Raw genomic sequence first — 24,100 nt, 5'->3', positions numbered from 1 at the left:
CAATAGGGTAGTATGTTTGTGTGTGTACGTGATGCCCACTGCTGCGGAGGTAATTAGTTTATTTTCTATTTTATTTTATTTTATTTTATTTCTACATGGAAGGAGCCCAAACACGCAGTCGCCGTTTTGTAACAGAATACTGCTAGGCCAGGTATTTTAGCACAGCTTTCGGAGAGAGAGAGGGCCCCTGGAATCGGGTGCTTTTGATTCGGGTTGTTTGAGAAAGCGAAGCTGACAAACAAGACAGGAACCTTGTGAAATTCTAGAATAACGGTGGTTGGGATTGGAGGGTTCCCTGTGGCAGAGTAGTGGGTGTGTCGCAGGGCCGTCAGTCAGGTCAGTTGGGCCGATCTGCGCCGTCCCTTTGTGTTTCGAGTTGGACAGCGAGACCCCCTATTTGCCAGGTTTTGCAGGCAGGCCACTCACTGCTCACCTACTCAGTAAGTCGGGCATGTCTGGATAGACAGTGAAGCGGGCCGATAATTGTTTCCCTCCGCGCCTGGCGTAGAAAATATGCTGCCTGTTATTATTATTATTGACGGTGTTCTAGTTTGGCACCAACCTACCTTGCCATAACGTATCCGAATCGAAAGTAGTAGTAGCAGTAGTGGTACTCAATAGAGGCAAATGTAATCACTAGTGAAGACGAAAACGCCGTAAAAAGTATATACATATTCAGTAGGTAACGCACCGGTTTTAGACAGCCGAGGCTAACCTTGCGGAAACACACACAACTGAAAAACAATCAAATATACTCCGTAGAAAATTTGATTTACCCACGGCTCGGCTCTCACACACAACGGGCACGGGTACGCCGGTAACAAAGGGCTCGGGAGCCTGGCGAATCAGCCTTGTCGCTCGCTTTGCCTCGAGATGGGGACGAGTCAGAGCTGTCGGGGATTGGGGCAAAAGTCACGTAAGGCTTTTGCGACCTTGCGCCTAGCCATGGGAAACATGGGGCGTGCCAGGAAGGCGGCTAGCGTGGTGGGTCTCCACACCAAGTGCCAGGCCCAGAAGTATAGCGCAGGCGCACAAACCGAGCGGCTTGTCGTGTCGGCCTGACGGACTGAACAATGCCTTCCCCAAAGACAGCTTTCCTGAATAATCTTCCCCTCCAAAAAAAAAAATCCTTCTCCTCAACATCCACATCTCTCGCAAATCTCTTTCTAGGTATTCAACCTGGGCCACCCGCCAGACTCGCATCTGTCATTGGATTTTGCAAAAGGCGACCTTGACTTCGTCCAATTGAGAAGCAGAACCCTGTCTCGCGGCTTCCTCAATTAGCTGTCTCCTCTCCTCCCGGGCAATCGTCCCCCCCGTCTCCACCCGTCCTGGGCCCATCCACCAGAACTCGACTCCTCCCCTTCCCGAACGACAGAAGAAGAAGGAAGTGAAAAAAAATTCAATCAATCCGCATTTGATCGCTCGTCGCACATCCGGCTGTCTTTGCTCCGCCATCCAGACCCATCCTCTCCGGGGAACCCAAAACACCACACCACACAACACATACGCACGATACGCAGCAAGGCGTTGTTTATGTATCAGCACGACCAGAACTCCGTCTTCCGACACTCACCTCCAGTCAAGCTGCATCCGTTTCGCATAGCGCGGAAACCTCGTAGCCCCGAACTCAGTCCCGACGGTTGAAGCATCGCCAGATATCGACGCCCAGCGTTAATGCCTACCCCCGATAACCACCACCCGGTTCACCCTATGTCCACGCAAAGGCCGGTTCTCTACTGACCCTGTGTGGCTTATCCCGCCCATTTCCCTTCTTCGCATTTCCTCCCTCGCTGTTGCCAACGTCTAAATTCATGCTTCGCCAACCCAGTGAGCTGCTCTGCTAGACTTGACTTCCCGAGACCTCCTTCGCCTCTCTTGAACAACACGTCGTCATACCGCGCCTCGTCGTCCACCCCAGACCATTCTTCGCCCAACCTTTCTTCTAGTTACCCGCTAAACAAGCAACCACCGCCATCATGTCTCTCGTCAACGTTCGCCGGGACAACAAGGATCCTTTCTATCGCTACAAGATGGAGCGGATCCTGACCAAGATTGAGGGCAAGGGCAATGGTATCAAGACCGTTGTTGTCAACCTGAGCAGCGTTGCCCAGTCTCTGGCTCGCCCCGGCTCCTACCTGATCAAGTATTTCGGCTTCGAGCTGGGCGCCCAGACCAACATTGATCCCCCGGATGACCGCTGGATCATCAACGGCGCCCACGAGGCCAGCAAGCTCCAGGAGCTGCTCGATGGCTTCATCACCAAGTTTGTCCTCTGCCGCGAGTGCAAGAACCCCGAGACGGTCGTCAACATCAAGGACGGCCGCATCTTGCTCGACTGCAAGGCCTGCGGCCAGCGCTCCTCGGTCGAGCCCCAGCTCAAGCTCACCGGCTTCATCCTCAAGAACGTGCCCAAGAAAGGCAAGAAGGACAAGGCGGAGCGCAAGGCCGCCCGCAAGGCGAAGCAGAACGGCGGCGGCGGCGGCGGCTCTGGAGACAACTCGGACCAGGCTTCCCCCAATGGCGAGGACAAGTATGGCGATATTGTCAGCGACGACGACGACCTTACGCGCAAGATCAAGACCGAGGCTCAGGATCTGAACATCAAGGTGACTGCTGTCAAGGACGACGACTGGGCTGTCGACATGAGTGCCGAGGCTGTCAGGGCTCGCCAGCAGCAGCTGCCCGGCGATTTCAAGGCGAAGCTTGTTCTCAACGGCGACGACGAGGAAGAGGAGGGCGAGGGCGTTGGCAGCACCGTCTACGACGAGTTCGGAAACTGGATCCAGGAGCAGGCTAAGGAGAAGGGCGGCGTTGACAGCGTCGATGGCGTCGAGATTTATCTCAAGGCGAAGGAGCTCGGCATCGATGCCAAGCACCGCACTGTTGTCGTTCTCGTTCAGACCATCTTTGACGAGAACATCATCTCGCAGATTGCTAAGCGTGCTCCCATTCTGAGACGGGTAAGTTTTTTTTTGCCCTGTTGGTTCGTGATTTGGTTGCTGACGGTCTGTTTTAGATTGGTGACTCGGAGCGCCACCAGAAGGCTGTTCTCGGCGGCACCGAGCGCCTCATTGGCCAACTCAGCGCCGACAATGCCGACATCTACGCGCAGGTTCCCAAGATTTTGGAGCTCTACTACGAATCTGATATCGTTTCCGAGCCCATCATCATGAAGTGGGGTACCAAAGCTTCCCGCAAGTACGCCGATCTGGCCACGTCCAAGAAGGTCCGCAAGGCTGCCGAGCCCTTCCTCAAGTGGCTGGCCGAGGCCGAGTCGGAGGACGACGACGACGAGGAAGAGGAAGAGTAGATTGTTTCGTTGCGAAGCTATTTCTTTTCCTGCGTCTTCTCGCTGGAGATAGAGTCTGTCTTGCCGAAAAGCTGACAAGTTCACGGGACTTTGGGTTGCTTTCAACGACGATTCCGCTTTTGGTACTGCTCATTTTTGCGATTATCTCGTTCGTTTTGCTTCGGGGAAGGTGCGAAAAATGCCGGGAGTCTCATTGAATTGCTTCCGGCTCGTAGAGACTGGCTGCTTTTCTTTCACCTCGCCAAACAGGAGCATATTGCGTTGTTTACCAACAACCTTGCATTTTTTTGGTCTTTCTCTTTGGCTTGGGTGCCTGTCTCTGTGCCTGTCTCTACCTTTTACTTTGCCTGGTAAAATGTTGCTAGTCTAGTACTGGATCCACCAGTTTAGAGAAATCGATATTCTGGCTTGGCTTGCCTGTATGGTGCGCTAGCTTGTATGATGCTGTTTCTCGTGCGAATGGTTATGGTTCTTGTGTCGCGACGTGCGAGACTGGCTGAAAAGGGTGTATCGGTAGGCCAAGAAAGCTGACTACGGCTGCTGTTCTTTGCTCGCCCGTTCCCTCTTGAGGCACTAGCATAAACACACCGCTCAGTCAATTCGTTCATGTACCTTGACTAGGTTCCTCACTTGCTCACTTGCTCACTTGCTCACTTGCTCACCTGCTCACTTGCCATCTCACTTGCTTTTCTATCTACATACATACTGACCGGATAACGGGGGGCCCTTGTCATTCATTGATTTGTTTGTGTCGGTTTGATCAAGTGAGAATCGTACCCTACTTACCTAGGCTTTTGAGGTAAGACAGGGATGGAGAAAGATGCCAGGGTGGGTGAGTTCACGGTCGGTAACAAACTGAACGAACTGGGTGAGGGTGAAGATGACCTCGGCTGCCTACGCCGTCTTGTGGTAATTATTTTCTGTCTGTATATATATATATATATATATATAGAGAGAGAGAGAGAGAGATGGAGAGACTGTTTCTTTTTCTCTTTATGGGGGTTGAGTTCCGCGTTTATGCATGTAGACTCCGTGGCTGGTTGGCTGTCTGGCTGTCTGGCGGCATATTTTACATACTATGCATACCTACATTCATATTTGTATAGCTGCCTACCTGCTTGTGAATATGTGTTCAGAGTGTTCGGTGGCGGGTTCAAAGGAAGGAAATGCAAAAATGGATTAACTAAAAGAAAGAAAGAAAGAAAGAAATAGGAGTAATACTCAGGACCTACCTATGTCTATGCCTATGTCAATGTCTGCTATAGGTATCATGTCATGCATGTCGTGCGCCTAGCTGCTTTTTATCTCCTTCTATTTGTGGATGTCGAACCGGACATATTTGGCTCATTTTATTCAATTCGACTGTTATTTACTCACTCACTCACCCACTCACCTGAGCTTGCGTGTTTGTTTGCCTGCGTGCTTGCTCAGATATGCTGAGGTGCTGATTGGTTTCCAAGATTTCGGTGTGGCGTGCTCTGTATCTGTGTGTGTGTAAATGTGTGTGTGTGTGTGTGTGTCTGTGTGTGCACAATTATCTCTATATCCATGTGCAGTGATGGCAGTCGACCATCGCGACGCTCAAAGTTCTCTCTGTTATCAACCTGGGCATCTAGGCCCTCGTTTTACCCGATCTTGCTAATACATGATGACTCTCCCGTTTCGTTTGCCCAACGATATAGCGACGACACGCTCGACGGCCCTTGCAACTGAACAATGAACTGATGTCTCCTGTGATGTGCTGTTTCAGGGGGCTGTCAGTCGACACTCTACCACTGTTTGTTTGCGTTTCCTGTTTCCTGTTTCCCCCCTCTGCTTGCTTGCTCGCCATCAGAACGACAGCAGCAGCAAAACCAACTTATTTAAATACCACTGCTCCCCCCCTCTCTCTCGCTCCATCCACCGAGAAGACGGGTGCGTGGAAATAATAAAATCATCGCGTCGCCGTTGTGGGTTGTAAACCTAGCCTCTCTCAACAAACAGACGTACCACATCATGACGTCCTATGCCAGCGCAGCAGGCGGGTCGCTCGCCAGCGACCTCGTCGCGCTGACGGATGCCGAACTAAAAGACTTCCTCGAAGACCACACACTAGCGGGCTGGTGGGCCGCCTTCGTCACGGTGCAGGACCCCGAGAACCTCCCCGAGAGCTTTGTGCAGAGACTGCGGTAGGTACCTTACCTTGATCAGTGGCGTGCGAGAGTACCTTACCTAGTATGCTGGCGGCCCCCGTGTCAGCTGCGCGCGGGCTTGATTTTTTTTTAACTTCCTAGCCGAGTTTCCTAGGAAGTGCTCCGAGGCGACGGGATACAAGTACGTGATCAAGGGGCAGGCCGTCGATCTTGACCTGGTGTCTGCGCGGCAGCAGCAGCAGCAGCAGCAGCAGAAGCCCGCCGTCGTGGACGACGGGCCCAGCGACAGCGGCAACGACGGCAATGACGATGATGACGACGACAGCGACACGCTGGCGTCAGAGTCTGTCTCAAGCACCGGCGCCGTCATCGCCGGTGGAGACGAGTCCAGGAACGATAATGACAGCACCACGGCCTTCAAGTCGTCTGCAACGTCGGTGTCGAGCACAGGCGCTGTCATTTTCAGCGACGGTGACGAAGACAAAGACCAAGAACCCGGCATCGACGGCGACTACGACGGCGACGACGACGACGACGACAGCACCACGGCCGCAAACTCGTCGTCATCCTTCGTGGCAGACACGCGAGGCTTTCTCTTCACCGACGGATACCACGACCACGACAACACCTCCTCCTCGTCCTCCTCGTCCTCCTCGTCAGAGGTAGCCGATTTCGTGACCGCCAACTCAGCACACCAGTGGCTGGTGACCCGCAAGGGCGGGCGGGCGATGTACGCGCCGGGGTCTTTCCTGCTGGCGGACGCGAGCGTGCGCGGGTACATCGCGTCGCTGTGCCCGCCCAACTCAGCACCGCACCGCCGCGACGTGGCCGTGTACCTGGACCAGGAGCTCCGCTGGGACAAGTTCCGGCTGTTCCAGCGCGCGGTGCGCGGCCGCGGGCGCTACCCGCACTTCGACTGGCCCATCCCCGCCAGCTTCGACGCTTACCGGCGCGAGGACGTGCCGGGCACGCTCGCGGCGCTCGGGCTTTCGCATCTTCTTCTCGCGTCCGACAACCTGCTCGAGGACTACATGGCGCAGAGCAGCGCGGACGCGCTGGCCACGTGGCTCGAGTACGTGCACTTCGAGCACGTCACGCACGCGGCGTGCGCGGGCGAGGCGGCGCGGAGCCGGGCGCAGCTCGACGCGGCGCTGGACGTGGATTTGGAGCGGGCGTCAGTGCTGGAGGCGGCGCCGACGCGCGACGAGCTAGGCAGCGCGCTAGCGCAAGCCGTCGAGGCCGAGGACAGGGTGTCGGGAGCCTTGGGCGCCACCGGGTTGCACACCAGGGGTCGCCGCCGCCGCCGCGCGGACCTGAAGCTGGGATTAGGCGCCGAGGAGGAGGTGCAGACGTTTTCGCCGGCGCTTAAGGGCGCCGCGCGCAGATACAAGTGGGCTCGGGACCGCGAGGAGCAGCAGCGGCTGTACCTGGACTGGGCGGTCAGCGAGGCGCCGCGGGTGGCGGCCGAGGAGCGCGAGCGCAAGGAGGCGGGTTCTGGCGGCAGGGCAGGCGCCATATATCACGAAGGTTATGTGGAACTGCATGTGCCGGGAGAGGGAGTCGTTGTGTACGAAGGAGATGGGCTGCTCGGGTGCGATCGAACGAAGAAATGAGGGGGGATGGGGTGACTGCGGTTTTGGTGCCCAAAGGGGCAAGGGTTTTGTTGACAATGACAGCCGCCACTAAAGCCAGCCAGGGGGGAAAGCAAGTAGGTGAGGAACCCACGTCTCATGCTCAGAGAAGGAATCAAATCATAACAGAGTAGGATATCACTTCCTCGACTTAGTCAGCCGTTCATGACTGCCTAGCTTCTTGCCTCAGCCACGATAGCCAGGTAGGCTATCTTCATAGTCCAGTTAGCCAGACAGGGAAGAGAATAAAAGACTATTGTTAGATGCTGGTAGTCGGGGGGTTAGCTTGCTTGCATTTCTGCACCATAATTAACTTGCACATACCACAACAAGTATTTGCTGCTGAACCGAGCACAGCCGAGCCTATCTTCACAAAAGATCAGCACACGCGGTATCCAGCATCCATCTGGTTCCTTGGCCGTGCACACCTTGCCCCATTTTGCACATATTCCATGCATCAAGCAGAGTAGTATTTCGTCTCTCGTTTTTGGAAGATCCTTTTCCTTTCTACCAACGCCAAACCACACCAAGAAGCGCAACGCACGACGAAGCTATTCCAAAGTCCTAGTCAGGTCTGGATAACACCTCCCGACGGCACGCCCTTGTCCGTCACTCTTGTCTCCTTAGGCTTGGTGATCTCAAAGAACTCCGTCAGGCCCTTCACGACCACGTCGACATTCATGTTGATCTGCGGCATCTTGTCGTACGAGCCCTCTTTCATGATGGCCACCAGAGCCAGAAACCTATCGACTTCGCGCAGCATTATAGGCCGCTGGGCATCCGTCAGGACCATACCGCTCTCGGCCCACTCGCACGCGGCCTGGTCCTCGAGCGGCTGGTTCCACGGCTCCCCCTCGAGGCGATCACGCCATTTTTGCGTGCGCTGCCAGCTCCCGTAGACCTCGGTGAAGTCGATAATAACATCAACGTAGTCGGAGCATATCTCGTAGCTCGCCATGTCCTCGGGCGTGCTGTCGGTGGCAATGTATATCTTGGTGTTGACATCGAACAAATACGCCTTCTCGAACCGGCACGTCCGGCACAGGTTGGTGAGCATGGCCTCTAGCTGGCCCAGTCGCGGGATCAGCTTCTGGATCACTTTGCTAAAGGCCTCGAAGATGCTGTGGTTGTATATACTGGTGAGATGGAAGTTTACGGGCGCGTTCTCGATGCCCTGGTCCGACAGCTCGTCTTGGATTCGGATCGTCACGTCCCTTTGGATGTCGAGCTTATAGTCGTCGCTCAGGCCGTCCACCTTGTGGATGAAAACTTCGATGTTGATGTGCGGGTAGCCGCGTTGGAGGTGCAGGATTGTGGCATTGAGCCGGGCCACGGCCTCTAGATAGTCGTCCTGTGCGTCAATGACCCAGATCAGCGCCCCAATCTCGCCAAAGATGGCGTCCATGTCAAAGGTGAAATTTGGGTTGTCGAAAATGTCGATTTGTCCTGGAAAGTCCCAGACTTGGAACTCCATAAAGGAGCTGATCAAAATGTGAGTATCAACATTGGCAGGTTTCGGGTTGGATGCTTCACATTTGACTCACTTTAAACTGTCCTTCTGGATCCGCGCTGTGGATTCGAGAAAGAGTGTCTCGCTTGGCGGCAGTTTGTGGAACACCACACTAGAGATGGACGACTTCCCGCTCCTGACACAAATTTTAGAATCCATGCCGGTGTAGGGCAGCACCGGGTGCACATACCTCCTCTGGCCCATCAGTAATAACCTGGGCTTCCCTTTTGTTTGTGTCGTTGTCGGATCGGGCACCTTGGCGCCGTCCTTCTTCTGCAGCTGCTGCTGTCGGTTCTGCTCGTCGATACGTTGAAGACTTAGCACTGCTGGACTGAGATAACTGGAAAAACGGCGGTGTAGGGGATCGGCCTCTGCATCAACAGAGACACCGCTGCGCTCCAGAGGAGCTGGAGGAGCTGTGGGCATGGTGGGGAGAAGTCGCCGAGGGCCCGGCGACCCAGGAGAGACGCTGAGCCAGGCTTCTCGACGCGACCAGGAATTCAATGCCCGTGAGAGCGCAAAGGCTGCCCACGCTGCCTTCAGAAGATAAATTCTCGGCGTAGGCCAGCTCGGGTATGACGTCGTCAGAGGAGGCTAGGGAGGCGCTGCCGGAGGACTCGGCACTGCGAGGACCGTTTGCAGCTCGGGAAGGGTTTTCACGGACGGGCCGACGGGCATGTCGGTCGGGTGTGTGCAGGTCCAGATGACGATGACGGGTGGTTTGAAGGGGGAAAAGAGACGACAAGGCGGCAGTTCTGAGGCGTAGACGTGTAATTCTTTATTTCAAGTCTCAAAACTGTCGCACTTGATAACGGCTGGGCAAGATAGGGGGCAGTGACACCCTTGCGCCATTTTTTCCAATCTCGCCGTCCGCATCTCAGTCTCTTGACCAGGACTCGCGAGCAATAAAGGCCGCACTGACGGGGGGAGCGGTGACGGTGATTAGGATCATTGAAGCGAGCAGGCACGGCGGCGTCTTATGTAGCACAGTGATTTGGGAGTGGCTCAGCATGGCCAACCAAGCACTAAGGTGACTCAATGACAAAAAGTCTGACGCCCCAAGATGCACGTCGACAGGGTGTCTGCCTGGGCGGCTGGAGTAACACTTGCCGGGCCAGAAACGCAAAGGAGGCCATCGCGCCCGGCCTCGATCTGGTTCAGAGAACCGCCATGTTTCGCGCGATGAGCGCCAACAGAATGGCAAAAATAGACCGTTGGTGGTCACTGCTATGCAGCCTCTTGCCAGGCTGCAGTCCCGGGAGTCTGGGACTGTGAGGCTTTGCGCGTTCGCAGGGAGCCAGTAACAGGCCAAGCTCGGTTTCAGAGACGGGGAGGGGAAACGATAATGGAAAAAGAAAAGAAAGAAAAAAGAAACGATGAAAAGACAAAGTACGTGACACCGGGGAAGAGTTTGTTAGGCAGCAAGTTCTTACCTCCATGATAACGGGAACAATGGAAGACCCGAGGATCAACACGTTTGGGGTCGTTCTCTTGGGGTTACGGCGGTCTCGGATCGACGCCGGTTGCCTAGGTCAGACCAGGCACAGGGTAGCCGCCCAGAAAATCTACTGCTAGCAATTAGTCTGCACGCGCCCCTCGGTCCCTCTGAGCTGGGACCCAGGCGGGAGAGAGAGAGAGAGAGTCCTGCAGTTGATTGGGACTGGCTACCGGCGGTCGGGGGGGGGGGGGGGGGGGGGGGGGAAGAGCCGTCAGTCTGGCGAATTAAAAGGTCTCAAGAATTAGCTGCAGCGCGGGCATACACGAGAAGAGACGAGAAACAAGCATCCTTACGACAATTCGCAATCAGGGTAGGTAACTCTCGTCTCTCGTTCAAGAGACGGGAAGCAGAGTTTGAAGTGATCAAGCAGCCGGCCAGAACCTCGAGGATAAATGAAAGAGCCGCTCGGAATCGATAGAGGTCGAACAAGGTATTGTCTTCATTTGAGAAGAGAAGCCTTCGGCCAAGAGGGCAATCGATGTATACTGGATGGCTGATCGAGACGGAAACAGTGAATTCCGTAGTCTTTCTTGACCGAGTTTCCAATTGGACAAGTGCGGTGCGTACGGGTTGGTATCGCGTGCTACACGTGGACTGAACGACGAGTTATTGCAGGCGGTTGGGTTAGGTAGATAAGATAGCTGAGCGTCGATGCGGGTTTATCGCTGCTACTCTTGTCTTGCCTCAACACCAAGTGCGCAACAGCGGCAAGAAGCCGGGTAAATTGAAGATTCCCGCCAGATTGAGAAAATATGCAATAAATTCAGATTAGGTGAGTCTTTGCAAGAGGAGGACGAGCACACGGAGTAAGTATGACAGTGCATCAGCTTGACAAGTTGTGCACCCGTTCGTTGTCTGGGAAGGCAGGTTAAGTTGAGAGGGATGGGGAACTCAAGCGTACGAGTGCGTGAGTGCGAGTGCGTGACAGTAGCCCCGAATTGAGATACGGCCGCGCCTGCTTGGTGAGGCAGCAGGTGAAGCATGAGGCGGGGTTCAAGAATGGAGCTGTGGGGTCCTTGATTACGTAACACATCGGCTTCACGGTTCTGGCTTGCCTTGTGCACTGGGCACTGGGCACTGGGCAGTCGGCTAGCAGTGCCTTGGCCAGCAACACCTTGGCCGGGTCGGGTCAACTGAAGGGGATGTGACTGATCATCTCTCTTTATTTTCTGCCCGAGCATCTTCTTATAAAAACGGTGCCAAGTATCTGTAACCTTACAACATGTACTCAACGCCATATGCAGATGATGAAGACGAAGCCCCTCGCCGTATCCATGTCCGGGTTCCTGCGAGGTTCAAAAAGGGATATCATTTACCCCTAATGCAACGCTGTGCCGCGCCTTTTCTCTCATCTTCAATGGCTTAAACTTCTTTCTCTTCTATTCTCTTCTCCGGTTCTCGCCCTGTAAACTCCAAACTGAAGTGGTGTCTCCTTCCCTAGACAGCACCACTAGTACTTCCATCATGGAGTCTATTCAGCGGGAATTGCTGGGAGCGCGGATCGGTGTTCAGGCTTGGCCGTCGACCGGTGAAATATTGTTGCCACAAAACTTTTCCTTCGCTTCGCCGTCTTCTGCTGGGCACTTGCGGGCCTCTCCATAGCTGCCAGAATTGGGGGTGATGCTGGTACAGGTGGTAATGCCTCGTCTGCGCTTGCTGGCGGCGTGAGCTCGGGTGTCGGGAGGTCGATTGCCGATAGCGGCCTCAAGCTGGCAAGAGACTGCAAGCTTACTGTTAGTCTCCAAGAAAGAATGTTCTGGCTAGCCGACGACTGGCCGGGTACTGACTTTGACGCTCAGTTTCTTCCGAGCCTTCGGCCTCTTCGATACTGTACCAGCATCCTCGTCCTCCTCTTCTGCAGCGGCTTCTGGAATGCTGTAGGTCCTTGACAGCTCCTCAATCTCGCCGGCCAGTGTCTTGCCATTGCAAGCCACGTCTTGTTCCTTGGTTGGGACGAAGCGTAAGAACCCTCGCTCTGACTTCACCCCAGTTGCCTCCTCCATGTGTTTCTGTATCAAGGCCGCATTGCGCTTATTGGTCGTGGGTAGCAGCTGTGATGGAAGCGCAAATACCGACATAACGTACGCGGGATCAAATGATCCCCCGAACAGCATGCACGCGCTGTGCTGGAGGGTGACCACGATCGACGACACCGGTCTCTGGTACCGCGTGGATATGTGGTATGACAGCTCTGTTATAAAAGTGAACTCGTCCGTGATCTAGGGCGACATGTCAGCAGTTTCCCGTCTCATCACCATATGCATGGCACCTACTATGATGTTGGTCTTCACCTCCACCATGACGATTGCGTCTCCCTGCACCCTCTCCCTTGCCGGGTTTCTGCCCCCGTTGGATGAGAAAGCATCCTCGAAAAAGCTAAAATTGCTTCTCTTCTTGACCAGACCGGGCTTTGACGGCCGCTTGGTAGCCCGCGGCCCAACATCTCCCGGCAGAGGTCGGTCGATATCGTGCATCAGACTGTCCTCTTTGACAGGATTGAGCTCCCAAGCCCTCCGGTCCGCGAACGATGGCTTTGCCGGAACCACCAGCTGGTGGCCTTGGTTGTGCCCCCCAGCCTGCTTGCCACTTGCCGGATGGAAAGGTCTATTCATTGCGGCCAACTGGTCGGCACTCGGTTTGGTGAGACGGCGAGAGCTGAAGCACTCTGAAGTCGATGCAACGATGCTTGTGTCCGAGATAGTTTTCCGAGCACAGGAAATTGGGGTTGCCCCAAGCCAGTGATTCTCGAGGACCACTGAACCGAAGAGACCGGGGGATGCTAGACAAGCGAACCCTTTCTTATGTACCCCTTATTGGTGGCGCTGTCAGTCAGTGAAACATCTGCCTAGGTCTGTCTGCCTCGTGTCTGATAGCACCACACAAGGACAACCACGTGCCGCGAGCTCCAGGTCTCCCTTCCAGTGTTTTCGTGCGTCGTTCAGCAAAGGCCACAATATCTGTGTACCCTAGGGTTTGTCAAGGCCGGATGGAAGAAGCGGGGAGCAGTCACAAGGACTAGAACCGAGCAGTGAGCAGTAGTGATGCAGTAGGCCCAGTTGGATTCGTGTTAGGGAGAGGGAGAGTAATAAATCAGTTGTGCAGTCTTGCTGATCGGGGAAGAAAGAAAGACCGAAGCCTGGAGTGAGGTGCTTCTGGGAACAGGTCGCGAACCGGTAAACGGCAGGACGGGGAACCCACACTGCTTGCACCCGTCCTTCAACTCTTCTTTTAGTGGCATCTGACTTGGCAATGCGAGGCAGGCGCTGCCAGGAGCAGGCTCAGACCTAGAAACTACGTCTACATGGAAAGAGGAAGGAGAGACCGCGTGTGAGTGACGTGTGTTGACCCGGCAGTTTTAATTACCTATTCGGTTACCACCTCGTACTAATACTAGTAGGACCAGTGCCGGCAATAGCGTTAGGTTGAAAGATGTGCCTTCCTTCTAGGGTTCCCTCCAGGGAAGCAAGCGGAGGTGGAGGCAGAGCAAACAGAGCGGGTATGGCACTCCCGCTATTCCCCTCTTATGAACGTGATGCCGTCTGCCTGCTAATCCCACGTACCCTACAACTCAACTCTCCGCAGACTCGACCTGCGCTGTGGTCGTCGATCAGTGTGCGACACGCGTACAGCAATCCCGCGTGGGACGCCTGGTGGCAGGCCGATGGTACTCGCATATCATATGACAGCACTGGGTCACAGCAGCCATCAAACATACATCACTCTCTGAAAAGCTCCTGCCGATACAAGACTCGGAAGCGACCCGAGGCAAACAATCCTCGCGTGCCCTTTACTTGCACTGGTTCCGCATCTCTCCTAGCCACTGAGCCGCGTATCGATTCAGCCCATAGCCATAATGGATTCGGTCGAGCAACAAAAAAGAAACGAAAAGAAAAAGGTCATCCACCCCCACACCCACCGGAATGAGTAGGTGGTGGTCGCGGGAGAGCGCGGGATGATGAGTTCGTCTGCTTCGCCACCATGGAGCCGAACCGCGAAACGGGATTGCTTAGAGGCAGGTCATATAGTGCTTTAGATAGCGACCGCGTCTGCGTCGTCCTGATACGGGCTGCTGCGCGGCAGGGCAGACAGCAAGCAAGCGCAAGCCCAAACAAGCTGCAAGGTTCAGGGTCAGCAAAAGACTTCAAACACCAGAGTAGAGGGTGCCCGGCGGTAGAAGAACCGACAGGGACACCCGGGAAAATAGATTGGGAGATAAGGCAACCCGCAGCTGCGGGCCGGCATGTTTCGAAACGGGGCGTTAGCAGTGCCGATATATGTATGCCATTGCCGCAGGAAAGGGGCGCCGACTCTTTTCCCGCTAGCAACCGAAAATGAAAGATAGGTTAACTTATCATTGTATCTAGAACCACTGAGGAATATATACGAATGCGTGCAGGGTCCAGCTCTCCCGCCCATTGCCCGCCGGACTGGCGTGATTGCCCTAGATATGCATGCAAGAAGCCGGATGTCTCCCGATCTCTGTTTCAGCTTGCGCGTGTGTCCGGACACTACTACTAGGCGTAGGGCTTGGAGGAGACGGGGAAGGGGCGTGGAGATGTTGAGATTAATGAATATAGCTTGGGCGAATATGGGATTTGAGAGCGAGAGCCTGGTGAGAACGTACGGGTAAATAAACCCCCATCTATTTCTTACACGTAACTAGACCGTGGATTCATCATGAGAAGGGTCTGCTTGAACTGTCAAAAACGTCTATCTAGACTGTAGACTAGATAAAGGGTACTTCTAGCGATTACGTCGAGGCCTAACAGAGAAGTCCAAAGCTCTAATATTAAAAGATACAGGCCTCGTATTGAAGCCCTACCTCCTAATTATTTACCGGTATTACTCGTTAAAGCTAAGGGTATCCCAGGAAAGCCGTTCGCGATGCCCTGTGAGGCTTGGGTCTGTTCTGCTCTTCGAAAGAAGAGTCTTCGGTGCCTGCATAAAGTGCTAGCCTGGTCCGTCCGGAGAGCCAGGTGGGCGTTGTTACAACTGTGCGTCCCGGCACTCGTGTTTCGCTGTGTGAGTCTTGTTCCCCTCCTTGCTCCTGGATGTCAGATCGCTAACGCTCCAAAAGCCCTGAGGAAATCGAATCAATGTGCCGCCCTGGCCTTTTCTGTGTCATTTAAGGCAAGACTGGTTCGATAAGGCGGAGACTTGATCCCATGAAACAGTCGCTCAGGTGAATGCCCTCATTGAGTATTTCGATGCTCTGGACAGCTCGACCCCCGTGTGTCCTCCACAGAACTACTTACTTCCAGTCCTTCTGTTCTTAGGCTCGAACCGAGCCCAGTCGAATTTGTCGGGAACCGGAGCCTTGCCCTTCTTATCCTCCTTGGGAACATCCTTCATAAAAACGTCTTGAACCTTGGCGACGTCCTTTATGATGATGCCCTGAGATGCACTACCGGTCTTGGGATCGCTCGTCTTCTCAGGGCTCAAAGAGCCCACAACTTTCACTCGCTTCGGCATGTAGCTAGGAGGGTATATTAGGTCCTAGTCTTATATGTGCTTCAGTATGGGCAGACGTGTTTGGCAGTTTGAACAGACCTTCTCTTCATATGAGGCAATAGTCAATTGACCTCCCTCCTCAGTCGTATGAAGCCTTTCACAACGATAATATTCTGTTACCTATCCCCTCAGATAATTGTGACGGGAATCTCTTTGGCAGTCTCCCAGCAGTATAAATCGAGACAACCGCCGAGGCAAGAGCCACGATCCACAAGGCGAAAGGAAAGAAAAAGCGAGAAGGATAGCAAAGAAAGCACAGAGAGACAGAAACCCAAAGACTAACACGTAGACACTCGTTATTTGTTTAAATAATAATAATAATAATAATAATTGTATTAACGATTCGCCGTTGGGGGGGCATGTCCCAAATTGCATTATACACATATACACACACACAAAGATAGATACACACAGAACGCAAAATAGCGGGAGAAACAGAGAAAACCAAGTGACACCGAATGCAGAACTCCTTCCTGGAACAGCAGAAAAGAAGAAGCAGAAGAAGAAAAGATATCATGTCATGCCCAGACGACGATAACATGATCGCCATTCCCCTTCCCATCTATCTCCCCACGAAACACACTCCTTCCTTTCCTTCTTTCTCACCACCATCGAAAAAAGAAGAATAAAAATCACGACAAAACCGGACTCCCGCCTTTGCGCCCCTCCCTACTATTCTGCACCTGCCCGCGCTCGGCACGGAACTGATACGCCGCGAGCCCCAGCGCGGCGGCCTCGACGGGGATGAGCAGGATAGCAAGATAGAGCCCGGCGTGGCTCTGGCGGCACAGGTCAGCCCAGCGCGGCGACTGGTCCATGGGCAGGGCCTGCCAGCGGCAGGTCCACGACAGGAACGTGTCGACGGTGGCGTCGGCGTTGACGGCGTAGAAGAAGGCGATGGCGATGAGCGCGGCGGCGAGCCCGACGAGCGGCGCCGCGAACGTGAGCGACGTGTGCGCTGTGGTTCTGTTTCGGAGCTGTTTGACGGGAACGAGAGTTAGGGTCATGTGTCATATGTGTAGAGGGGACGGAAGGTTCGCTTACCACGCGGACCTTGCTAAAGCACAGGGCGGCAATGTTGGCGAGAATGACGATGGTGCTGCCGACGACAAGGGCCACGGTGGGCCGGATGTTGAACTCGTCGGGCCACAGCGGCAGGAAGAAGTCGTAAGGGACGTGGGTGGCGTCGTAGACGGCGAGCGTGTTGGCCGACACGCCCAGCACAGTTGCGCCCATGAGCAGCGCCAGCGCCGTGGTGGCTATCCGCGCCGTGTCGACGGTGCGCATCGCGCTCGTCTTGTTGGCTTGAGGCAGGTGGTGGTGGTCGTGTTGCGAGTCGGACTCAAAGTCGGAGCCCGACGTGTGAGAGTGGCCCTTTTCCATCGTGTCTGTTTTTCTTGTATGTTGTTCGCTTCTTTTATAATCCTTTTCCCTGACGGCTTCTCTTTTCCGGTCTAGTGGTACGAGCACTGCTCAAACTAGGAGCTAGGTAGGTAGGCAGGTACGTGAAGGAAAGATGGACCCTGCCTGTAGCACGGGACTGTCGCTCGAGGTATCAGATGATAGCACGGCAGACGAGGAGGCGAGTCTCTGATAGGAAGAGAAGGAAGGGAACCGAAGCGACGAGAACGAAACGACCCGACAGAGGAGGAAAAAAAAAGAGATGGAACGGAAAACAAAGCACGATTCACAGCGTCATGATCTGCGAAACGAAACCTCGGGGCAGGCGGTGGAAGGAGCAGGTCCCACGATACTAATACCCGACCTTTTCACATAAGAGAGAGAGAGTGTGTGTGTGTGCCATACCGCTGCACCACACATGGAACACCATTTCCCTGGCTTGGCCCTTGGGGGTCTCTGGGATGGCACCCTACGATGGGTTTCAGCGGGCGAGTTAGCCGCCTGCCGTGCGCTGTGCTTCCCATCGGACGGCACAGTCGGATGTGGAGTGCCGATCTCTTTCGCCCTCTCCCGGCAGGCATAGGCGCGAGACACTCAGCAAGTCCAAGACAACACCGCGACGGACAGACACAATAAATTACGGATGGCAACACCCTTGCCAGATGGATGCAGTGCACGGCACGGCTAAGAGCAAGGAGCAAAGGCGCCACCGCCACCCCGACTTTTCCTCTGCCTGCCGGGCTTCTGTTCGTTCGTTCGTCGTCATTCTCACCTACTAGTTAGTCGTCTTCAATTTGACCTGTCCGTCAGGCCAGGAAATGCACTGGCGGGTGGTGGGCTTAACGCGGGTGCCTCGAAATAGGATAGGCCTCGCAGCGAACGACAGCCCCGGATTGGCTAGATCTGTCTTGAGCCTGCAGATGAGTATCAAGAGCCAAGAAGACGCAAAAAGTCCGAAGGCGGTTGGAGAAAAGAAGAACCATCAGCGGCGGCCCAATGCCGCTGATCTGATGGGTGGGAAGGTGGGGCCCGGTTCCCGCCTGCGCCCTATCGTCGCTCCCGTGTGTGTGTGGCCCCCCCACAATGCCGATCCGGAAATGTCGACGCAGGGGCCACTCCAGGCGCTTAGAGAAACCAAGCAGCCATTAGCGGGCCCAATCACGGCCTGCAAGAGGCGGTTGCGCCGTTTGGGCGCGGGCTAAAAAAAAACATGGGGGTGGTTGGACTGGAGGTTAGCGCCTAGCGCTTCCGGGGCTATAATGGAATTATTATGATGGATGATTGATGGATGATGGATGGATGAATTATTACACTACGACGGGAAACTGAAGCCACTCTCAAATCGTTTTGCCGCGTGCTATTTGAGAGTCCGACAACGTCTGGCAATCTGGGGAGAGATGATGGTCCGGGGTTTACCGCCACCCCTAACCCTGACCACTTCTTAACTCACATAAACAAACTCCCTCTGTGCTTGGTATATGCATCATCAATGTGCACCTCGGTGTGCGTGAGCTTGCAAAGCAAGCAGCCCACAGATATTGAACAGTAGTCAGAGTTTGTATTGGCCGGCGTGGCTTGACTACCCGGTACGAAATAGTCCGCGGCTCTTTGTTCCTAGGTTTGTTTGCGCTGGGCGCCTTCTTTCATCATTACAACTACCCGGCCCGCCGTTTTCTGTTTTCATGGCAGCCTCCTCTGCCCGTCCAAACATCTCGCTCGTCGCCGAGTCATTTTTCTCTATATAGCATTTCTATTTCCAGCGCAAAGCCTTTTCCGATTTTTGTTGTTTTTTCGAATAGCCCTTTTCCGCGGTTTTGTTTTCGGCATCATTGCGGCATGTCGTCTATGCAAAGGTTAGGAGCCAAACCGGCCGGTAAAAAGTTTCAGCGTGTTGTCGTAGATTCTCTTCTTCCGTGCAGCAGGGGGTTGGGGATCGGCCGATTTTCCTCAAGCAGCCCATGTCCTCTTCCCTCCCGCCGCGCTCTCCGCGCCCATCCCGATTCCCTTCCTCCGCCCCCTCACCACCGCCTCCAGCGCCCTCCCCACCGCAGACATGTCCCCGAGCAGACTGATGTGTCCTCTGTCCGAGCAGATCCTGCCATCCTTTGCCAACTCGTACCCGGGCGGCAGCATCGCCTCGCGCGCTAGCACCACGCCGTCGCCGCTGCGAAACACCAGATCATCGTACGCGTCCGCGCAGGCGATGCCCTCGCGCCCGGCCACCCGCGCCGCATGCACCGTCGGGATGTCCTTGGTGTAGATCACCGCTAGCGGCGGGTACGCGTTCGCGTCTTGGTGCTCCGTGTTATGCGCCAGCTCGGAACGGAATCTCTTGATCTCGGCAAGCGTCCTTTTGAGGTACTGCATATACCGCGCTTGGGCGGCTGTGCCCGGGCCTCCGGGAATGGCCGCGCTGACGGCGGCGCTAGCGGGAGTTGAGGAGGCTCCTGTCGAAGACAAGGACGAAATGCCGCCGGCCGACGATACGCCCCCTACCAAGGGCGATGTAAAGTGCCCTTCTCTCCCGATAGCCTCCGGCATTCGGTGTTGGTGAGCTGCTGCGTCGAGAGGCGCTTTCTTCTGCTGGCTGTTACTCCGACTCCGGAGAGGCAAGCTGGGCAGTGACTCGGTCAAATTCAGCAGGGAACCGAAAGTGCTGGTCCGCGACAAAGGTGGCAGAGCCGGCTCCGACACGCAAGGTGAGAGGCGGTATTTGACCCAGTCGTCGGCGTTGTAGAAATCGATCGGATATTCCTCCTTTGTCACCTTATCGATGAAACAGAAACCGTCTTCGGGCAGGAAGATAAACGTGGTCCGTAAGGAGAAATTCACCTGCGCGGTGAGCACCTTCTCGTTCAGGAGCACGGCGTCGCCGTTTCTCAGCGGGCCGAGAATGTTGATGCATCTCTGCGGTACCCCTGCATACACGACGCCCGAAAAGAGCCCGGGTCGCTGATTTACAGCGTGGCGAGTGATCAACCCGCCAAGACTGTGCGCGATGACCAGCGCGCCTCTCTGTGCTGCTGGCGTACCTGGCTGGTTCGAGGGCAGTTTTTCGAGGTATTCGTTTAGCTTACGCGAGAGCAGATGAGGGCTGAGCCGCCAGTCGTAACCGTAATCGTGCACTCGCAGCTTACCTTGGCGAGCATTCTCGCATTCTCTCAACTTTTTGAACAGGCGCTTCGAGATGTCCACGGGGCCGATATTCTGCAGCATCCCCGAGGGAAAAATATGCTGCTCCATCGTCTCTTCATCTTCCGGGTCGAGTCCGACTTCCATATTTACCTTGCGGATTTTGAGTCCAACCTTGACGGGAACCCACAGCTGCCGGCAAGGGGGCTGCGAGGATCGCAGTACCGAGCCCCTGTACCCTCCCATGACCACAACGTCTCCGGTCAAGGATTCCAGTATGGAATCTAGGGGGGGCAGGTCATCCCGGCGCGCACGCGGGCCATTCGGCACGGAACCGGACCGTGATGAATTTAGGGACGGCTCGGCAGCCGACGATGTGGCCGCCTTCTTCAGCGGCGTAGTCAGGAGATCTGGTAATATCGTCAGCAAACTGTCACGTCACACGGCACGGGGTTGTGGTGCACAAAGTTGCATACTCTGAAACTGGGGCAACCTGAATGACGGGCCATCCCAGCTGTCCCTGATGGCCTTGATTCTCGAATTGACTTGCTCACGAACGTTGACGAAGCGATTGTCGTCACCAAACGACGAAACACGGGAAAGGGACTGATATAGGAGAGAGTCGTCAGACGTTGATTTCCTTAGGGCAGGGGTTTTCGCCGACGGGGCGGGGGTCAGCGGTGTCCCGGGATTCGGCGAAGACGGATTGGGGGTTGTGTAGCCGGAACTGATGTATCCCCAAGTCGTTTCCCATCTGGCCGCAATGCGGTCCGACATGAGTTGCGGAGATGATTTTTGAGGCTGCGCTGCCGGCTCGTCCTTCTGAGACGAGCTCGACGAAAAGAAAGACGGCGTGGGGATGCTCGGGATCAGGCCGGTGGGGATCGAGATGGACGGCAGGGCCTTGGACAACCTCTTCAGGGCATTCTCACCGGCTGAAGCGGAGCGTTGGACCCTCGACGGACCACCAAACACGTTCGACATGGATGACGCCGGCTTGGAATTTGCCGGCTCGTCAATGAGAAAGGTCTTCGGTCCAGCCTGCCATGGCATTGGCATAGAGCTCCCCTGGGGCTGGTGCACCGGATAGGTTCCCACCGTCGTCCTGCGCCTAGGAGGGGCGAAGGGCTCACTCGCGGTGCTCAGGGGGCTCGAGTCAGTGGTTCCATTCTTGAGCGAGGCTTCGTCTATTATGTGAAACCCGCCTGCCTCGCCATCTCCCGGGGCTTCAAACGGTCCGCGCTCGGGGAGCAGGTCGTCCATAGCTGCTGCCCTCTCGACAGCGGGAGTCCTGGGCGATGTAAGCCGCGTTGCAACGGGGCTCATGGCCGGCTGGATGAAGGACTGCGCGTCATCTTGGTCGCCATAGACGTCCTCGTCGTCCTCGGCGCCATCAGACGACTGCTGCAGCGAAGGGCGGCCCTCGCCATCCTGCTCTGGCACATCTGGCGCCGGGCTTGGCATTGAAGTCGAGTGGGCAGTAGCAGTAGCTAGTCCCAATTGCACCTGATTGGCCATGTCATGAGGCGCTGGGACGGCAAGCATGTATTAGGTAGGTTGTGAGACGGAGGCTCAAGCAAAGTAGAAACAGAAATGGCAGTAGCAACGGTAAGGCCGAGTGAGGCCGAAGGTAGTCATGCCACTTTTAAGTGTCCAATTCCAAGTAGATATAGGTAATGCGGCTGGCGGGGCGAGACTTGTAATAACTCAGGGTGCTGAGGTGAGCGTGCTCGCTTCCCTGTTTTGTTTGTTTGCGTCGTAGGTTGTTTGTAATTGTGTCCAGGGTTCGGTTCAGACTTGGGATGGAGCGGCCGAGGGTTGAGGATTGAGGGTTGAGGATTGAGGGTTGAGGATTGAGGGTTGAGAATTGAGGGTTGAGAATTGAGGGTTGACGTGAGACTAAGAAACTCAATAACAGATAAATAATGATTGTGAGGTCCAGATGCCAAGCAGTAATGATAAGAATAAGAACGAAAATAAGGACCGGTCATAAAAAAAAAGGATCGATCGATCGTGACAGGTCTCAGGAAATCAGCCAACGGAAGGGCTGAGATAGGCCTCGAAGGAGCGGCCGGAAGCAGGCCTGCGGCGAGTCGCCTCTTTGTTTCTTCTCAGCTCTAATCGCCTAGCTCGGTCATGCAGGCAGGCATTCTTGCTGGATACCGGGCTGGCCAGGCCATGCTGCCCCATTTCCAGACGGGAGTGCTCCGCTGCGGCGGTGCAAGCTCCCAATAGGGAAGGCCCAGAGCCTTGCGAGCCTTCTCGAAGGACGGCACTAGAGTTTTCCAACCGGGTATCCGTTCCAGTAGTGCGCGCATCATTGGTTCAAACCCAATCCGCTTTTCGGTTTCGGTTTCGGCTGCGCTGCTGCTGTCTGTCAGACGATACGATTTAACCTCGCCGTCATATTCCATTTGCATGGCACGCGCTAATAACTCAAAGTCAAACCGATCCAAGTCTAAACTCTCAGGCCTAACGGTTCACGGCCTTGGCACCCCAAACCTTGGGAATTGGGGGTTCAGTCCGAGTAGGACACCATTGCGAGAGATCGTTGCTAGCTAGAGCTGGCAGAGAGCGCGAGAGACTATTAGACTACACCGAGGCTAAGTCCAAGCCATGACGCTAGGACGAGTTGGACAACTGGGTCAGGTAGTGAGGAGCTGGCTACTTCGTCCAAGTTGACCAATTCTCTAACCACGGCTGCCAATTGCCTCGGGTGGATCGCTAGCAAAGCTTGGAGGCTATTTACAGTCTTGTCGTCGCCCTCCTATCGTCGCCATCTATTTATGTTCCTTGAAATTTGCCAACGAAACAACCTTGCGTAAGCTCCGTCCCACAGCCCTCTAAGTCGAAGTCCGGTGCTTTTTGGCCTTAGTATCCTTGTCGGTCGGTGGCGCTTCTGGTCTCTGCGTAAAAGAGATCGAGTATGTCGCTTGATGTGAAGCTCGCAATGTCGTGATCCCAGCGCCGAACCAAACCGTTCTCCAGAATTGTTTGATATATGGTGACAACATTGACCTCTGTGCGCCATACTCCCGACAGTGGAGTGTCTCGGGCCAGGTTGGTTGAGTATTGTGGTGAATAGGCGCGAATAGCCTCCACAATCACCTGGAGTTGCTCCCTTTCGAGTTACTCGCTCTAGAACCTGAGGTTGACTTGACCATTCTTGCTCTAGTCTTGGAGGTATAATATAGCTTGCCTCACCCAGTGCTGACGGCAACGCTGGCTGGAATTTAAATACCAATATACCGACATGCTCGTGGTCGCCGCATTTCCACGGCATCTTCAGCTTGTTCCCGACTGTCGCATTCGGGACCAGCTGCAAAACATCGCCTTTGAATGCAGCCCAAAGGAAGCAACGCAACGGACTAAACCCCGTCCATAGAACTGGGAGGCATGGACTGGGCGAGGCGACTTGGTTTGCCGCGACCGATCCGTAGAGGAGCCCGTATCTGACCGTCGCTTGCATTTCAAAGGTGGGGATCCCTCTCAATGCATCGGTCCCGTGGTATACGGGGAGAGCTCGAAACGAAAAGTTTGAGGGATCGGCACCTCTTTCATACGAGTTGGCAAGCTGTTCCATTGCCCTTGTTGTTTGGTTGCCATTCCAAGCTTCGAGAATCGTCGACCCTTCAAGCTCAAGTTGGATGACCGAGCATGGTTCGGTATCGGTGGATGGCTGTTCCGTACGGGATCCGAGCGCCATTGCTGATGGCCCTTCGACAGGGGGATGGCTCTCTTCATGGCTGGGTTGATTGGTGTGCGTTGCTGCTCGCTAGCTGGGGTATTTAGGTTTGCTTGCTCTGGGTCACGCATTCGTCGATCTCCGCATCCCTAGGCTGCGGCTGTGCGGCGAGCTATCGTGCAGTCCTAGGCGGGCACTTGGCCTTGATGAAGGGATGGATGGAATTGGTGTTGTCACTCGGCCATTGAGCCCCAACTCGCTAGGTGCCCCATCAGTGGTGGGTGGAA

At 55.1% G+C, this 24,100-nt stretch overlaps 6 protein-coding genes across 6 annotated transcripts; 1 reads left to right on the top strand and 5 right to left on the bottom strand.

Annotated features, from left to right (window-relative positions):
* Positions 1-1,979: 1,979 nt before the first annotated feature.
* Positions 1,980-3,572, top strand: B0T26DRAFT_771924 (eukaryotic translation initiation factor 5; the record flags this gene model as incomplete). Its single annotated transcript, XM_060446554.1, has 3 exons — positions 1,980-2,408; positions 2,511-2,963; positions 3,020-3,572. The coding sequence occupies 3 exons, from the start codon at positions 1,980-1,982 to the stop codon at positions 3,311-3,313; spliced, it is 1,176 nt and encodes a 391-aa protein (XP_060298785.1). The 3' UTR covers positions 3,314-3,572.
* A 3,748-nt stretch (positions 3,573-7,320) lies between these two features.
* B0T26DRAFT_704329 (Gtr1/RagA G protein conserved region-domain-containing protein) lies at positions 7,321-10,265 on the bottom strand. Its single transcript, XM_060441711.1, has 5 exons — positions 10,020-10,265; positions 8,777-8,880; positions 8,621-8,722; positions 7,401-8,557; positions 7,321-7,342 (listed from the first exon to the last, which is right to left on the bottom strand). Exons 1-4 carry the CDS (start codon positions 10,023-10,025, stop codon positions 7,645-7,647), a joined length of 1,125 nt encoding a protein of 374 aa, XP_060298784.1. The 5' UTR covers positions 10,026-10,265; the 3' UTR covers positions 7,321-7,342; positions 7,401-7,644.
* A 1,290-nt stretch (positions 10,266-11,555) lies between these two features.
* B0T26DRAFT_641670 (Tautomerase/MIF superfamily) lies at positions 11,556-12,558 on the bottom strand (the record flags this gene model as incomplete). Its single annotated transcript, XM_060437363.1, has 3 exons — positions 11,556-11,804; positions 11,872-12,303; positions 12,358-12,558. The coding sequence occupies 3 exons, from the start codon at positions 12,556-12,558 to the stop codon at positions 11,556-11,558; spliced, it is 882 nt and encodes a 293-aa protein (XP_060298783.1).
* Positions 12,559-16,227: 3,669 nt separating this feature from the next.
* On the bottom strand, positions 16,228-16,978 carry B0T26DRAFT_643646 (uncharacterized protein; the record flags this gene model as incomplete). The annotated part of the gene is made up of 2 exons (XM_060437556.1): positions 16,228-16,572; positions 16,640-16,978. 2 exons carry the CDS (start codon positions 16,976-16,978, stop codon positions 16,228-16,230), a joined length of 684 nt encoding a protein of 227 aa, XP_060298782.1.
* A 1,965-nt stretch (positions 16,979-18,943) lies between these two features.
* On the bottom strand, positions 18,944-21,592 carry B0T26DRAFT_750203 (uncharacterized protein; the record flags this gene model as incomplete). Its single annotated transcript, XM_060445196.1, has 2 exons — positions 18,944-20,538; positions 20,605-21,592. 2 exons carry the CDS (start codon positions 21,590-21,592, stop codon positions 18,944-18,946), a joined length of 2,583 nt encoding a protein of 860 aa, XP_060298781.1.
* Positions 21,593-22,721: 1,129 nt separating this feature from the next.
* B0T26DRAFT_237675 (uncharacterized protein) lies at positions 22,722-23,982 on the bottom strand. Its single transcript, XM_060433924.1, has one exon. The coding sequence runs from the start codon at positions 23,832-23,834 to the stop codon at positions 22,896-22,898; it is 939 nt and encodes a 312-aa protein (XP_060298780.1). The 5' UTR covers positions 23,835-23,982; the 3' UTR covers positions 22,722-22,895.
* Between the last annotated feature and the right edge of the window lie 118 nt (positions 23,983-24,100).

Source organism: Lasiosphaeria miniovina (genome assembly GCF_030549165.1).
Source record: "Lasiosphaeria miniovina strain SMH2392-1A chromosome Unknown B0T26scaffold_3, whole genome shotgun sequence".
Lineage (NCBI taxonomy): Eukaryota > Fungi > Ascomycota > Sordariomycetes > Sordariales > Lasiosphaeriaceae > Lasiosphaeria > Lasiosphaeria miniovina.
The sequence above is the reverse complement of the archived record's forward strand: the minus strand, read 5'-3'. Positions and strand labels throughout refer to the sequence as shown.